Genomic DNA, 18,168 nt, shown 5'->3' on the forward strand with positions numbered 1-18,168 from the left:
TCTCCAAGATCTTGACATTCTTCCTAATTTGTGGTGTCAGAATTGGACACAATCCAAAGCTAAGGTATTTTTTTTTAAGGTTTAACATCACTTCCTTGCTTTGTCCACTCAACGCTCATATTGACAGAAACCTTGCACACAAAGAGCTGAGTTTTGTCAGCGTGGCAGTGGCTGGAGGCAACCCCACCCCAGGCAATTCCAGGAGCCCCAACCCAATTTTGTGGCAATCAGGCAATTAACTGCCTGGCGTAGGGGCTCCGCTCCTTTTAAGGGCAGAGATCCCACCTCCAAGAGTTGCCGGCCAATCGGAGGGGTCGGCAGCTCTTCAGTCCTAGCAGCACCACTGCTGGGACTGCCCCAGGCCAGGACCAACATCATGGCTGCTGCCCTGGAACCAAGCAAGTGGTGACGGGGTAGTCGCTGATGAGGGCGGGGGTATGTTTCTGCAGCGGTAGCCCTTGCTGTTGGGGCGGGGTTGGGCCCTCTGTGGGCCGCAGGATGCCCGATCAGGAGGGCCACCCCAATCCCTGAGCCCATGGTGAGGCCCCACTGTTTACCTGGCAGTCTCCCCACCTGGCTGGGGGCCACACCACTGCTGGAAGGAAGAGGCCACTTAAAGGCCTCAATTGGCTTCTGGGCAGGAAGGCCATCCTCCACATTCCACGTCCCTGAGAGAATTTCATGGGATCAGGAAGGCGACGGGAATTCCACCCCCCTCCCCTCCCCCCCACCCACCCCCCCCCCCCCCCCCCACTCACCCCCGGCCTTCCCTCCCATTTCTCCAGCACCCACCCTGCTCCCAACCCAGTGTCGACAGCCCCACTAAATTCCGCCCAAATTTTCACCCACTATTGACATCCAAAATCTAGGGCAACCATTGTCAATTTTCGAATTCAAAAGCTACCCTTAAATCCTGCATTTGATTTTCTGGTCCCATCTATTTCTGTCCAATCAGTCCTTTTGTGAGAAAATAATCTGGAAAAAGCTGCCCATTAACCGTTAAGCCATTAAAAGCCCCTCCCTAAAATATGCTTCAAGAAAGGAAATACTCACTTTCAATGGTCCGATCGTACGTGTACCGTCCCATAATGAAGTGGGGCAGCGCCATTGTGAATGCAGCGACACTGACAAGAATACCTCCGCAACCAATTAGACGAGGGCGATGAACACGACTGCCAAAGTAACTGACAAACACTATAAACACCGTGCTTCCGATCTGAAATGACAGCATGAGCAGAAATGTCTCTCCAGGGTATCTGTGCGAAGGACGAGTATCACACGAACCATCCAAAAATGACAGGCAGGATAGTTCTGATCTGGAATGCGCTGCCTGAAAGGGCGGTGGAAGCAGTAACTTTCGAAAGGGAATTGCATAAATACTTGAAGGGAAAAAAAAGATTTTCTGGGCTATGGGGAAGAGCGGGGGGAGTGGAACTAATTGGATAGCTCGTTCAAAGAGCCAGAACAGGCATGAGGGGCCAAATGGCCTCCTTCTGTGCTATAAGAGTCTATGATTCATAATCAAGCTTGCCCAAACACTCATGCTGTCTGGACCATCCTGACTAGACACTTCCTGCACCTTCCCACAGCCCTGTAATTTCTCAGGAGTGGCAATTAACTAGAAAGACCCAGGGCCAATAAAGAGGGAAAAAAATCTGAAAAATTAGCATCACCCCTCCTTTGAAAGAGCCATTCAATTCGTCCCACTTCCCTTCTCTTTTCCCCCATAGCCCTGCTATTACTTCTCCTCTACATCCTCTCAAAGTCTTCGAAATCCATCCTAATGTGTGCTGTCCAGAACTGGACACAATACTCCAGCTGAGGCCTAACCAGTGTTTTAGAAAGGCTTTGCATAACCTCCTTGCTTGACATTGCTGAGAATGCACAATAAGGTGGCACATCAGGGGAAATTGGTTGATTAAAATCCAAAGAATACAGCAAGTGAAAGTTCAAATTTACATAATGATTGGGATTTGTACCAAAATGAATTTATCAGAGAAATTTGTGTGATGAATTGAAAGCACAGCCAAGGCTATTGTCCATTGTCACTTATGAGGGGGCATTGCTGGTATTCATTGATTAGATGCTGAGAGGCTGTTTCCCCCTGGCTGGGGAATCTAGAACACGGGGTCACTGTCTCAGCATAAGGGGTCAGCCATTTTGGTCTGAGATGAGGAGAAATGTCTTCACTCAGAGGGTTGTGAATCTTTGGAATTCTCTACCCCAGAGAGCTGTGGATGCTCAGTCGTTGAGTATATTCAAGTCAGAGATCAGTAGATGTTTGGGCATTTAAGGGAATCAAGGATCTGGGGATAGTACGGGAAGGTGGGGATGAGGTGGATGATCAGCCATGATCTTATTGGATGGTGGAACAGGTTCGAGGGGCCAAATAGCTGACACCAGCTGCTCTTTCCTACGCTCTTATACCCCTGTGGTTTCATTATGCATCCTTTCACACCTACCTCATTCAGAGAGGACAACATCCCCGAGGTCTGGCTGGAAAGGCCAAACCGCTTCTCAATGGTTGAAATGATGCTTTTCAGGTACCCAGATACCAAGAGCTGGGAGAGCTGCAAGAGTCCGTGACATAGCACAAAAAACTGAGGGAGAAAGGAACATGAAAGGTTCAGTGTGAGTCGAAACCAGTTGTGAAAGTTTCCCTCTCCCCCATTCTTCCCACCCCTATTTGCTCCCCTCCCCTCCTGGAGGTATGTTCCATTGTCCAGGACCATTACCCAAAAGACCATTCATTGTTGATCCCTAGAGTTGTCAATCCCCTCCAGGATTCCCTGGAGTCTCCAGAAATTGAAGAAGTATCTCTCGGCCACCGCTGCGAGCAAAAACATTCAGGAAAAAAGTCATTGGGGTAACAATAAAAAGATTTCTTCATGAATTTTCTTTGAACACTTTTGTTTATTAATGCGGGGGAGAAAAGGTGGTTTGATTGACAATCACGAATCTTCCAATCCAGTGACAAAGAGTCTGCTCGCTTTCCAATTGACAATGGGAAGGAGGGGCACCACGAGGATGAGCATGTCAGGCAACCAATAGTGGGAGGGTGAGGATGGGGCACTGTGAGGATGGATGCATCAGGTGACCAGGGTGGTTGGAGGAAGGGATCATGTGATGACACCTTGAGAAATGCATCTAACCAGTAGGCGACCCTGCACGTCCCCCCGCCCCAGAGCACTGATCTTCATTCCTGTCCTCAAAGTGCTGCTGAGGTATGGCTCCATATTTCAGTGCCTCACTCCAGAAGACCATCCTTCATGTGTGAACCTGGACTGTGCTAGTCAACAGTTGAGTCCACTGTAGTTATTCTGGCCTGACATCCACAAGGGTCACTCTGATACACACCATGGAGATGGATGGGCTAGACTGACAGCAGATCAGCTGAATTCTTCAAGCAACATCATCAGTGGCTAAAAGAAAACAGCCCTGTGGAGCACATCTTCAAGGTTTTCACCAATCTCCCACTGGCACTGCAGCAGGAGGTCCTCCATTGGCACCCAGTCCAACAAAGCATCAATTTTCAAATTCTCATGCTTATTTACAAATCCCTCCATGGCTAAGCCCCTCCCTATCTCTGGGTAGAAGGTTATCGGGGGTAGGTGGTAATGTGGAGAAATCAGTTCAGCCATGAACTTATTGAATAGTGGAGGAGGCTCGAGGGGCCGAGTGGCCTACTCCTGCTCCTAATTCGTCTGTTCGTATGTCCATAACCTCCTGGTCCCACAAACCTCCGAGATCTCAGTGTTCCTCCAACTCTGCCCTCTTGCTTACTCCCTGATTTTAATCACTCCACCAACTCATCAAAGCTCAGTGACTGTAAATTTAAACCCACATTCCCATCAATTTGCAGATTGTTCAAGTTGCTGACACTAACAGGTTTGGTGTTCCGATTTAGCATTTATCCGCCAAAGTGGTAAGTGCAGCTCATTCCCAACTTCATGAACCATAACATTTCAACAGGACAAACCATAAAAACAGAAATAACAAATATGAGCAAAATCACAAGTGCGTTGCCTGAACTTCAGGGCTGGAGTACCAGGGCTGGTGGGTTAGATGGTCTTATGGTCATGTCTTGGTAACCCTGACTCAGCACATAACAACGTGCATTTATATAGTGCCTTAACATAGTAAAGCATCCCAAGGCATAATCAAACAAAATTTGAGACGAAGCCACAAAGTGATATTCGGACCAATGACCAAAAGGTCATTTAAGGAGCATCTTAAAGGAGGAGAGCGAGGTGGAGAGGTTTAGGGAGGGACTTCCCGAGCTTAGGGCCCAGCCAGCTGAAGGCACTGCCACCAATGGTAGAGCAATTAAAATTATGGGATACGCCAGAGGCCAGAATTGGAGGAGCACAGAGATCTCGGAGGGTTGTGGGGCTGGAGGAGGTTACAGAGATAGGGAGGAGTGTGGCCACGGAGGGAATTGAAAGCAAGCATGAGAATTATAAAATTGAGGCTTTTCTGGACTGGGAGGCAATGTAAGAGTGAGTACAGGGGTGAATGGGAATCAGTGCGAGTTAGGATACAGGCAGCAGAGTTCAGACTAAGCTCAAGTGGGCGGTCGGTATTCGCTGTAATAAGGAATGTAAGGCAATGATCTCCTTCGAATCCCCCACCCACCTTTATACTGTGAAACGGGTTGATGGTACGCCTTCTGGGCTCTTCTTCACCACAGTTGGATTTGGATGCACCTGTTGGAGGCCCGGTTATCCCCATCTTCACGGTTAGGTAACTGTTTCGAGAGAGAGAGAGAGACATACAATGTCAGTTAACATAGTTGAGTTTGTACCGTGATTACATTTGCTTACAATCACCATGGGTCTTTGCCCATGTTAAAGGTGCTATATAAAACAAAGGTTGTTGTAATGTCTTTCTGAGTGCACCTAATACCAAGGTCCAACCACAACAAATTTCAGATCCAGTTCCACCATAAAAAACTAGTGATAAGGTTCAAATATTGCTTCCATTAATCCAACAATTCAAATAAAAGGAATAGGAACAGATCGGGACCATTCAGCCCTTCAAGATACTTCTCCCATTCAATGGGATCATGGCTGATTTGTATCTCAAATTCATCTACCCGTCTTGGTTCGATATCCATTAATACCCTTACCCAACGAAAGTCCATCAATCTCAGTTTGAAATTTTCAATTGACACCTCACCGCAAGACGTACAACTTTTTGGATGAGAGTTCCAGATTTCCACTCCACTTTGTATGAGGAAGTGCTTCCTGACATCATCCCTGAACGGCCTGGCTCTAATTTTAAGCTCATGCCCCCTTGTTCTGAACTCTCCCAACCAGAGGAAATTCTCTCCATTGATGCTATCAATTCTTTTAATCATCTTGAACACCTCAATTAGACCACCCCTTAATCTTCTGTAGTCAAGGGAATACAAGCCCAGTTGTATTGTTCTTTTTGTATAAGCATTGCCACATCTTTCTACCAATTAAACTCATGAAAGAGTCTCTGACTGTGCCATTGTTCCACTTCAGTCAACCTGGGTTTTCCCTTTCAATTTCTCCCTTCCCCATCCACACTGATGTTTTGGTATCATTCCAGACACCAGCCTGTATGGTCTGCTCAAGCAACTGCTCTTTCATGTGTAGGATCGGAAACAGCAGCACATCAGTAGGCTGTTATGGTCATCAGGGCCGACCCTAAAATAGCTCCTCCTCAACATTTACACAATCAGCCCTACCTGATTACTATTAATGGTAAGAGTTTGCAAGTTCTCCCTGTGACTGCGTGGGTTTCCGCCGGTTGCTCCGGTTTCCTCCCACAGCCAAAGACTTGCGGGTTGATAGGTAAATTGGCCCTAGTGTAGGTAGGTGGTAGGAGAATGGTGGGGATGTGGTAGGGAATATGGTGTTAATGTAGGATTAGTATAAATGGGTGGTTGTTGGTCGGCACAGACTCGGTGGGCCAAAGGGCCTGTTTCAGTGCTGTATCTCTAAATAAAATAAATAATATAAAATAAATAAATAGAGAGGAGGAGCACGTGCGAGAGTGCATTAGAGTGTGTGCAAAAGCGATAAAACGCAAGACAGAAAGTGTAAGGGTATGAGAGAGAGAGAGAGAGAGAGAGAGAGCGTGTGAACTTGCATTTCCATAGCATCTCTCAATATTGGCCCCAGGACACTAGGGAGAACTCTTCTGCTCTTCTTTGAAATAGTGCCATGGGATCTTTAATGTCCACCAGCTGAGAGGGCTTATGGGGCCTCAGTTTAACACCTCATCCAAAAGACATCACCTCTGACAGTGCTGCACTCCCTCAGTACTGCACTGGGGCTATCAGCTTGGATAGTGTGGTCAAGTCTCTAGTGTTGAACCTATGACCTTCTAAGCGAGAGGTAGAAGTGCTACCAAATGAGCCAAAGCTTGCAGCAAATAGAGAACATCCACCTACCTCTTAAATGACTCCAGTGTTTTTATATCTGCATCACCCTGCTCAGAGCCCACTTCAAATATTAATCACTCCATTTAGAGTCATAGTCGTACAGCATAGAAACAGGCCCTTCGGCCCACCGCATCCATGCCGACCATAATGCCTATCTACACTAATCCCACCTGCCTGCATTAATTCCATATCCCTCTATGCCTTGCTCATTCAAGTACCTGTCCAGATGCCTCTTTAATGTCGCTACTGTTCCTGCCTCCACCACCTCCTCTGGCAGCTCATTCCAGATAGCCACTATACTTTGTGTGAAAAATTTACCCCTTTGATTCCCTTTAAACCTCCTCCCTCTCACCTTAAATCTATGCCCTCTAGTTTTACTCACCCCTACCATGGGAAACAGATTCTGACTATCTATCCTATCTGTGCCTCATAATTTTGTACATCGCTATCACGTCCTCTCTCAGCCTCCTTCGTTCCAGGGAAAACAGACCCATCCTATCCAATCTGTCTTTATAACTCAAGCCCTCCAAACCAGGCAACATCCCTGTGAATCTTTTCTGCACCCTCTCTAGCTTAATCACATCTTTCCTGTGGTGCGGTGACCAGAACTGCACACAGTACTCCAAATGCGGCCTAACCGACGTTATGTACAACTGTAAGATGACGTCCCAACTCTTGTACTCAATGCCTCGCCGATGAGGGCAAGCATGCCATATGCCTTCACCACCCTGTCTACCTGTGTTGCCACTTTCAGGGAACTATGTACTTGCACTCCAAGGTCTCTCTGCTCAACAACACTCCCCAGGGCCCTGCCATTCACTGTATATGTCCTGCCCTGGTTTAACTTCCCAAAATGTATCACTTCACACTTGTCTGCGTTAAATTCCATTTGCCACTCCCTTGCCCACTTTCCCTGTTGATCTATATCCTGTTGTAACCTTAGACAACCTTCTTCACTGTCCACTATACCACCAATTTTGGTGTCATCTGCAAACTTACTAATTTGTGAGGGAGCTTCTCTTAAATCAGTTTATTTTAAATAGAGCATGTTCCTGTCCACTGTTAGATGAGATCATGGCTGATCGGTATCATAAGTTCATTCACCTACCTTGGTTCCATATAGAGTCATTTACGGAACAGAAGGAGGCCATTTGGCCCATCGTGTCCATGCCATCTCTCCTCAGAGCTATTCAGTCAGTCCCACTCCCTCACTCGATCCCTGTAGCCCATATAAGTGCCCATCCCTTTATGTTCTTGTTTAGCAAAAATCTACCAATCTCTTATTTAAAATGATTAATTGGGTGAGCATCTTCTGTTTAGAGGGAGAGAGTTCCCTTTGTGTGAAAAAGTGTTGCCTAACTTCTCTCCTGAATGATCTGGCTCTTACATTATAGACACCCCCACCAGTGGAAATTCCTTTCAAAATCATAAAACCTCAATCAAATCACCACTTCAATATGTATTCACGCTTTGTTTAAAATAATGCCCAGAAGAGAATCACCTATTCCCAATCAGAACATAAACAGTCACTTTTTAGCCTCAGCTCTTGAACCTTACAGCTGCTCAGAACTCGAGTGTTGAACTTTCACCTTGATCTATTAATAAAGTATATTTGGTCCCTGCATGAATCACCATTGTTTCTTTTTTAAAAATCATTCCTTTAAATTGCATGTTATTGAAAAACAGTGCACTATCAGATTGATTTTATCTGCTTATATATATTTTTTTTTAAATATACTGTTTGTATTGTGAGTAGAATAATGATCCCTTTGTATGACTGAATGAATAAAGCACTAATTAACTTGTAGGCGTCTCGGATTATTGCCCTTACACACATAGCTGTACAGTGCTTAATCTGTGCGCCGCAGTTCAGGAAGAATATGTTGGCTTTGAATGGGGTCTAGCACAGATTTACCAGAATGATACTGGGGCTTAAAGGGTTCAATTATGAGGACAGGTTGCATGGACAAGGCTTGTATTCCCTTGAGTATACGTTAAAGGGTGATCAACTTGAGATGTTTAAGACAATTAAATGATTTGAGAGGGTAAATAGGAGGAAACTATTCCCGCTGGTGGGAGGGAACCCAAAACAAGGGGACAGAACCTTAAAATTCGAGACAGTCCATTCAGGGGTGATGTCAGGAAACACTTCTTCATACAAAGGGAAGTGGAAACCTGCAACTCTCTTCCCTCAAAAAGCTGTGGAGGCTGGGGGTAGTGGGGGGGAGTGGGGGGGGTCAATTGAAAATGTCAAATCTGAGATTGATAGATTTTACATTACAGCTCTATGACCTATCATCAGAACTCTGATGAAAGGTCACAGACCTGAAACGTTAACTCTGCTTCTCTCTCCACAGTCACTGCCGGACCTGCTGAGCATTTCCAGCACTTTCTGTTTTTGTTTCAGATTTCCAGCATCTGCAGTATTTTGCTTTTATATTGATAGATTTTTGTTGGTTAACTGTCTTGATGGATATGGAACCCAGGCAGGTAGATGGAGTTAAGATACAGACCAGCCATGATCTAATTAAGCGTCGGAACAGGCTTGAGGGGCTGAATGGCCTCCTTTTGTTCCTATGTTCTGAACATAATGTTCAGTGACCTGAAGGGGGAAATACGTTAGACTAAGTTTCCCTCCCAATAAAGCGGAGATAGCTGTAAATTTGTCAGCATTTTCTAAGTTTCAGCTTCTTGTATGTTTCATTATCAAAAGGAATTGCTGGTTGTCAGGCATCTCGCAGTCAATCAGTTTGTAGACTCATGATTTCCTTAAAGTTGCAGCCAGAAAAATGCACAATGCTGTTTGATGCTGAGTCACACACTACAGGTGGCCTCTGATTCAACCTCTCACGGCCCAAGTTGACTTAATTCACCTCAGCTGCGGAAAGAGGCAGCAATCTTCCTTTGTGCTAGGTATAACTCCAACCAGTGGAGAGCATTCCTGCTGATTCCCATTGACTTCAATTTTGCCATGGCTCCTTGACGCCACATTCGGTCAAATTCTGTCTTTTGTGTTATATAACTATCCTCCGCTCACTGCATTCAGCTGGAGAAATCACCCACCTTTATTGTGAGAAGTTGCTGCATTTATTGGTCATGGGTTCTCTTTCGGGTCACTCACACATACTCTTTTTGGAACGTAGGAACAGGAGGAAGTCATTCAGCCCCTTCTATTTACAATCTATATTAATGACTTAGATAAAGAGACAGAGAGTAATGTATCTAAATTTGCTGATGATACAAAGATAGGTGGAAAGGTAAGCTGCAGAGAAGACACAGAGAGGCTGCAAAGAGATAGAGACAGATTAAGTGAGTGGGCAACAAGATGGCAAATGGAGTATAATGTAGGGAAGTGTGAAGTTATTCACTTTGGTCGTGAGAATAGAAAAGCAGAATATTTTTAAAAGGCGTGTAACTTGTTGGTGTTGATCTTCAAAGAGACTTGGGCGTGCTTGTACAAGGAATGCAGAAAGTTAACAGGAAGCAATTAGGAAGGCAAATGATGTGTTGGCCTTTATTGCAAGGGCATTGGAGTAAAGGAATAAAGAAGTCTTGCTACAGTTGTACAGGATTTTGGTGAGACCACATCTGGAATACTGTGTGCAGTTTTGGTCTCCACATTTAAGAAAGGATATGCTTGCACTGGAGGCAGTACAGCGAAGGTTCACTAGATTGGTCCCTGGGATGAGCAGGATGTCCTCTGATGACAGGCTGAGCAAATTGGGCCTGTATTCTCTGGAGTTTAGAAGGATGAAACATATCAGATTCCAAAGGGCCTGTAGAGAGTAAACGCTGAGAGATTATTTCCACTGTTCAGAGAATCTAAAACGCGGGGACACAGTCTCAGGATAAGGGGTCGATCATTTAGGACTGAGATGAGGAGAAATGACTTCACTCAAAGAGTTGTGAATCTTTGGAATTCTCTACCCCAGAGGGTTGTGGATGCTCCATCATTGAATACATTTAAGACTGGGATAGACAGATTTTTGGTCTCTCAGGGAATCAAGGGATATGACGAGCGGGCGGGAAAGTGGAATTGAATCCTAAGATCAGTCATGTTCATTTTGAATGATGGAGCAAGCTTGATGGGCCAAATGGTCTACTCCTGCTCCTATTTCTGGTGTTCAGCCTGTTTCACATTCAATGAGATTATGGTTGACATGCAGCCCAACTCCATATACCTGCCTTTTCCTTAATACCTTTAGTTAACAAGAACCTATCAATCTTAAATTTAAAATTAACATTCGGTCTAACATCAATTGCCATTTGCAGAAGAAAGTTCCAAACTTCTACCACACTTTGTGTGTAGAAGTGTTTCCTAATTTCACTCCTGAAAGGGCTGGCTTTAATTTTTAAACTATGTCCCCTAGTCCTAGCGGAAATCAGGTAGATAGGGAGAAACTATCTGTTCCCCTTTAAATAGACTCTGTAGACTGTTTGCTGTAGTGTGCTGCTTAAATAGATTCTGTTTGCTGACTAAATACAGTTTGCTGTAAAATATAATACAAAAGCAAAATACTGCAGATGCCTAAAATCCGAAGTAAAAATCGAAAGTGCTGGAAATACACAGCAGGTCTGGCAGCATCTGTAGAGAGAGGAACGTTTCAGGTCTGTGACCTTTCATCAGAACTATTAGGATTGGACCTGAGAAAATGGAGGTTCAGAGGGCGGCTTAGAGTGAGTGAGGGAAGCAGAGAAATTGAGAGGGCCGATGTCATGCCAGCAGTTCTCAATGAAAAGATCGAGAGAGGCCAGAGGGAGGGGTCAAGGTGGAGGGAGAATATTGGAGACGGGTGAAAGGGTCCACTGAGTGGGGAGGAGTATTCCTCGCCAAAGAAGTGGATGCAGAGGCAAAGGCGATGGAAGAAGAGCTCAGCGTTGTACCAAGCTCGAAATTCATTAAGGTGGGGGCATAAGGGGATGAAGCTGAGGCCTTTCAGAGTCAGAGAGGGGAAGGTCAGAGTAGATTGTGAATAATGGCAAGGGGTGAGATTTGAAGAAGGGCTGGGGTCAGAGGGAAGGGAAGGGGATGAAGAATCCAGAGAGATGTTGATACCCGTGAGCTGTTGAAGCTGAAGCTTGCAATCCATCACAATGGAAAGGTTCTGATGAAAGGTCACAGACTTGAAACGTTAACTCTATTTCTCTCTCCACAGATGCTGCCAGACCGTCTGAGTAACTCCAGCATTTTCTGTTTTTATTGATGTAAAATATACTGTTTGCTGCGAGTGCCAGTGGGAGTCCTGACCCTCCTCCAGTTCATTGGTTGACACAGTGGTGTCAAAGGGCACTCTTAGAAAAAATATGGTAGCCCTATTTCCTGTTCCAGACCGCCACCTAGTGACTGGTGCATGTAAGTGGATCTTGGGTGAAGGCAAAAGACCCATTTCGATAGCGCCTTTCACAACCTCGAGAGTTCCCAGCCAATACAGCGTGGTCACTGCAGTAATGTAGAGAAATGCGGCAGCAGAATCTCACTAACAACAATGTGCGAATGAACAGATCATTTGTTTTTTTTTTCCTTGAGCAATGTTGGTTCAGAGATAACTATTGGTCAAGACACCGTGGAGAACTCCGCTGGTCCTTTTCGAAATCGGGGCCGTGGGATCCTTTACTTCCTTTACATGAGAGGGCAGATAAGGGCCTGGGTTTAGTATCTCATTGGAAGACGGCACCTCCGACAGTGCGGCAATCCCTCTGCATTTCACCTTTTTTTTAATTAGTTAATTAAAACACAAGCTGGATGGCAGGGCAGGTGATGTGTTGCAGCTGCAGTATGTGGGAGCTGTTGGAAGCCGGTGTGATCCACGGCAATCACATCTGCACTGAGTGTCTGCTGCTCCAGGAACTTTGGCTCAAAGTCAGTGAGCTGGAGGCCGAGCTTCGGACACTGTGGTGCATTGGGGTGGGGGGGAGGGAAAGTTACCTGGACACTTTGTTCCAGAAGACAATCACATCCCTTGGGTTAGGGTCTTCTGCTTTGGTCCGTGGCTAGTGGACAGAAGGGTGTGACTGCAAATGATGCAGGTATGGGGATTGAGAAGGTAGAATTGGAGGTACAATTGTCCAACAAGGTTCAAGGTTCTTGCAGCTTGTATGGATGAGAACGAGGGCTGCAGGATGGATGAGCAGACTGACCATGGCACCGTGATATTGGAAGCCATTCAAGTGAGGGAATAAATAGGAATGTCGTGGTAGTAGGGGACAGTATAGTCAAGGGGATAGATGTAGTTCTCTGCAGCAAAGAGCGAGAGTCCAGAAGGCTGTGTTGCCTGCCTGGTACCAGGGTTCAGGACATCTGCTTGAGGCTGGAGAGAGGGAGAGAGAAAGCAGGAAATTATAGGCCTGTTAGCCTATCATCTGTCATTGGGAAAATGCTAGAATCCATCCTTAAGAAGGTAATAGCAGGACATTTAGAAAATCATAATGCATTCAGGCAGAGTTGACATGGTTTTTGAAAGGGAAATATGTTTGACTAACGTATTAAAGTTTTTTGCGGAAGCAACAAGCAAGGTGGAGAAAGGGGAATCTGTAGGTGTGGTATACTTGGATTTCCAAAAGGCATTCGATAAGGTTACTACACAAAATAAGATCTCATCGTGTAGGGGGTAACATATTAGCATGGATAGAGGATTGGTTAGCTAACAGGGAGTAGGAATAAATGGATCATTTTCAGGTTGGCGAGCTGTAACTAGTGGAGTGCCACAGGGATCAGTGCTGGGGCCTCAACTATTTACAATCTATATCAATGACTTGGATGAAGGGACTGAATGTATTTTTGCTGAATTTGCTGATGACATACAAACAAGTAGGGAAGTAAGCTGCCAAGAGGGCTTAAAGAGTCTACAAAGGGATTTAGATAGGTTAAGTGAGCGGGCATAAATTTGGCAGATGGCGCATAATAATAGGAAAATGTGAGTTTGTCCACTTTGACAGGAAGATTAAAAGAGCAGCATATGTTCTGAATGGTGAGAGAGACTGCAAAACTCTACAGCACACTGGGATCTGGGTGTCCTGTTACATGAATCACAAAAAGCTAGTATGCAGATACAGGAAGTGATTCGGAAGGCAAATGGAATGTTGTCATTTATTGCAAGAAGAATCAAGTATAAAAGTAGGGAATAAAAACAGAACGTTCTGGAAATACATGGCAGCATCTGTGGAGAGAGAAGCAGAGTTAACGTTTCAGGTCTGTGACCTTTCATCATTTTTATTATTTATAAAAATAGGGAAGTCTTGCTATAGTTGGAGTGGGCCTTAGTAAGACCACATCTGGAGTTTTGGTCTCCTTACTTAAGAAAGGATATAATTGCATTGGACGCAGTTCAGAGAAGGTTCGCTAGACTGAATCCTGGGATGAAGGGGTTATCTTATGAGAAAAGGTTTGGAAGACTGGGTCTGTATTCATGGGCATTTAGAAGGATAAGAAGTCATCTTATTGAAACATATAAGATCCTGAGGGGACTTGACAGGGTGGATGCTGAGAGGATGTTTCCCCTTGTGGGGGAGTCTAGAACTCAGGGACACAGATTAAATGTTAGGGGTCTCCCATTTAAAGATGGAGATGAGGAGGAATTTCTTCTCTCAGAGGGTTGTTAATCTTTGGAATTCTCTTCCCCAGAGAGCAGTGGAGGCTGGGTCATTGAATATATTCAAGGCTGAGCTAGACAGGTTTTTGATCTACAAGGGAGTCAAGGGTTATGGGGGGCAGGGAGGAAAATGGAATTTAGGCCACAATTAGATCAACCACGATCTTATCAAATGGAGCAGGCTCAACGGGCCCAGAGCCTACTCCTACTCCTAATTCTTCTGTTCTTGTGTTTGTGTTCACGGCCACTTATCTCTGGGGTTGTGCAAGTTTTTTTGGCAGCTCGCCAGGTTTGAGTGCCAGAGAAAACATTTCCAAAATGTGGTGAGAACTGGCTTTAATAAAAAACATACAATTGGTGCAGTAAGCTTATCAAGTTAAGGGACAATTGTATGAAACACGAATCGCAGTTTCTCCGGCAGTCTCTGTCCTACATGACTTTTTTCTTGGTCCTTGGCAATCTGCCCAAAGTGTCAGACTATTATTGTGCAACATCAAGCAGTTCCACTTTTAACTGTTGCCTGGCAGTTAATGCTTTGTGATAATGAATAATTTACCTCAATTTATTTTGCCATATTTTCTCATATTCTTTGTCAGCTGTGGTTCAATGGTTAGCACTCTCACCTCCAAGTCAGAAGATACTCTCCAGAGACTTCAACATACAATCCAGGCTGACACTCCCCTTATTAGTACTGAGGGAGTGCTGCACTGTCAATGGGTCAGTACTGAGGGAGTACTGCACTTTTGGAGGGTCAGTGCTGAGGGAGAGCTGCACTTTTGGAGGGTCAGTACTGAGGGGATGCTGCACTGTTCGAGGGGCAGTACTGAGGGAGCACTGCAATGTCGGAGGGTCAGTACTGAGGGGACGCTGAACTGTCGGAGGGTCAGTACTGAGGGAGCACTGCACGGTCGGAGGGTCAGTACTGAGGGAATACTGCACTGTCGGTGTGTCATACTGAGGGAGCGCAGCACAGTCTGAGGGTCAGTACAGAGGGGGCACTGCAATGTCGGAGGGGCAGTACTGAGGGAGCGCTACACTGCCAGAGGGTCTGTACTGAGGGAGCACGTCATTGTCGGAGGGTCAGTACTGAGGGAGTGCTGCACTGTCGGAGGGTCAGTACTGAGGGAATGCTGCACTGTCGGAGGGTTAGTACTGAGGGAACGCTACATTGTCGGAGGGTCAGTACTGAGGGAATGCTGCACTGTTGGAGGGTCAATACTGAGGGAACGCTGCATTGTCGGAGGGTCAGTATTGAGGGAATGCTGCACTGTTGGAGGGTCAATACTGAGGGAACGCTGCACTGTTGGAGGGTCAATACTGAGGGAACGCTGCATTGTCGGAGGGTCAGTATTGAGGGGACGCTGAACTGTTGGAGGGTCAGTACTGAAGGAGCGCTGCACTGCCAGAGGGTCAGTACTGAGGGAGTGTTGCACTGTCAGAGGGTTAGCACTGGGAGTGCTGCCTGTCGGAGAGTCAGTACTGAGGGAGCGCCACACTGTCGGTGCGTCATACTGAGGGAGTGCAGCACAGTCTGAGGGTCAGTACAGAGGGAGCACGGCACTGTCAGAGTGTCAGTACTGAGGGAGTGCTGCACTGTCGAAGGGGTCGTCTTTTGGATGAGACATTAAACTGAGCCCTGTCTGACCTCTCAGGTGAATGTAAAAAGATTCCATGGCACTAGTTGAAGAGGAACATGGGAGTTATCCCCAGGAGTCCGCGCCAATATTTATTCCTGAAACAAATTATCTAGCTCATTGATCAGTATGTTTATTGGGGTGGGTTATGTGGGTGGGATTCAGATGGGAAACTTGGAAGTCCGGCAGTTTTAACTGTGGGAATGGGAGTGTTTTCCCAGCACTTGTGCTCCTCTTGGCCCATAAGGAGTGGTGTGAAGACATTTACCTTTTCCTAGAAACTGTCCTTGTTTCTCTACAGTTGTGCAGGAAGCCTCCATGCCCTGGGTTAAACCTGTAAAACAGGTTAACCTTCTCCTTTGTTATCTCTTGCCCCACCCCCACCTCACTTGCTTATAATCTGTGACTTTTCTAATATTTGTCAGTTCTGAAGAAGGGTCACTGACCCGAAACGTTAACTCTGCTTCTCTTTCCACAGATGCTGCCAGACCTGTTGAGTGATTCCAGCATTTCTTGTTTTTGTTTCAGATTTCCAGCATCCGCAGTATTTTGCTTTTATTAAATTGGAGGCTTCCAGCCTCATTAACATATTTAAAACACCAACCTGACTCCTCGGAGCAAGTTGGCTGCCTGCCCTTGCTCCAGCCTCGCCTCAGTAAAACCCAGAATTCGGCAAGCTGGAGGCAATTTTTCCCCATTTAACCACCCCCCCCCCCCCCCCCCCCGCCCGCAACCTAACGGCACAGAGCGAGAGCTGAATGTCCCTGGTCTTGTGGCAGCGTACAGCACCAGGCAGAGAAATACCAAACCAAATCATTAAGGGAACGCTTTTCACGGAACTGTAAGAGCTGTAAGGCAACTCATGTCCTGTATCGAAGGGATCCGATCTCCATTGCACTTTCCGAAATGTCAAATTTGAACAGTTTTGGGGGGTTTCTTTCGTTGCAAATTTTATGAATAAAGGATATTTTTGGGGAAATAAAATCACTGTTCACAGAAAGGTCTTGGGCCCTCTTGTCATAATGCACCGAGGGATGAAACCCGTGTAAACCACCTTGGGCTGTACGCACGAGAAACTGTTTGACAAGAAATGTGAATGCATATTTGTAAATATAACCTGTCATTTGAAGTGTAGTGAGACGCCTCAGAGTGCCACGTGTCGAAAGAAGTTGAACTGTACTGCACTTAGAGTCATGTCAAATTTGAACTTTTAGAATATACTTTTACAAATTTTATGAATGGCGTATAGTTATTCTAGTTATTATGACTATCAGAACATAAGAAATAGGAGCAAGAGTCAGCCATTTGGCCCTTCGAGCCTGTTCCGCCATTCGATAAGATCATAGCTGATCTTCCAGCCAACTCCACCTTCCAGCACTATCCTCATATCCCTGAATTCCCTTAGTACCCAAACATCTGTCAACCTCTGTCTTGAATCCACAGCTCTCTGGAGTAGAGAATTCAAAAGGTTCACAACACTCTGGGTGAAGAAATCCATCATCCCAGTCCTAAATGGCTGACCCTTACTCTGAGACTCTGACCCCGTGTTCTATATAATCCACAGCCAGGGGAAACATTTTCTCAGCATCTAACCCTGTCAAACGCCTGAGGAATTTTACATGTTTCAGTTAGATCACCTCTCATTCTTCGAAACTCCAGGGAATATAGACCTAGTCTGCTCAATCTCTCCTCATAGGCCAATCCCCTCATCCCAGAAATCAGTCTAGTGAACCTTTGTTGTACTCACTCTACAGCAGGTATATCCTTGTTTAGGTAAGGAGACCAAAACTGCACATAGTACTCCAGGTGTGGTCTTACTATTGCCCTGTATAATTGCAGTAAGACTTTGTTACTCTTATACTCCAATCTTTTTGTAACAAAAGCTACCAGCGGCTCACCAAGACTCCTTCGACAGCACCTTCCAAACCCGCGACCTCTACCAACTAGAAGGACAAGGGCAGCAGATACATGGGAACACCACCACCTGCAAGTTCCCCTCCGAGCCACACACCATCCTGACTTGGAACTATATCGCCATTCCTTCACTGTTGCTGGGTCAAAATCCTAGAACTCCCTCCCTAACAGCATTGTGGGTGTATCTACCCCACATGGACTGCAGCGGTTCAAGAAGGCAGCTCACCACCACCTTCTCGAGGGCAATTAGGGATGGGCAATAAATGCTGGCCTGCCCAGCGACGCCCACATCCCATGAACGAATTTTTTAAAACGGCCTTCCTCATTGCTTTCTCATGTAACACTCTCATACATAATTTAAACATGGTTGCAACATGAATAAAAGCAAAATACTGCAGATGCTGGAAATCTGAAATAAAAACAAGAAATTCTGGAAGTGCTCAGCATGTCTGGCAGCATCTGTGGAGAGAGGAGCAGAAGGTCAGAGAGCTGTGGATTCAAGACAGAGGTCGATAGATGTTCCCAGAACTGTGACAGTAAAAAAAAAGGATAAAAATGGGGTTAGATACAGAGTAAAGCTCCCTCTACACTGTCCCCATCAAACACTCCCGGGACA

General features: G+C 45.7%; 1 protein-coding gene across 1 annotated transcript in view; it reads right to left on the minus strand.

Moving 5' to 3' along the window:
* The window catches only part of LOC137371109 (solute carrier organic anion transporter family member 2B1-like), a 91,205-nt gene that overhangs the window by 39,356 nt on the left and 33,681 nt on the right, over window positions 1-18,168 (minus strand). Inside the window, exons 2-4 of the mRNA XM_068033052.1 lie at window positions 4,636-4,747; window positions 2,463-2,600; window positions 1,054-1,216 (exon numbers count right to left, since the gene is read on the minus strand). Of these exons, the coding sequence (XP_067889153.1) occupies window positions 1,054-1,216; window positions 2,463-2,600; window positions 4,636-4,731 (397 nt within the window). The 5' untranslated portion in view covers window positions 4,732-4,747. The remainder of the gene's footprint in view (window positions 1-1,053; window positions 1,217-2,462; window positions 2,601-4,635; window positions 4,748-18,168) is intronic.

This window comes from Heterodontus francisci, chromosome 6 (assembly GCF_036365525.1).
Source record: "Heterodontus francisci isolate sHetFra1 chromosome 6, sHetFra1.hap1, whole genome shotgun sequence".
NCBI classification, from domain to species: Eukaryota; Metazoa; Chordata; class Chondrichthyes; order Heterodontiformes; family Heterodontidae; genus Heterodontus; species Heterodontus francisci.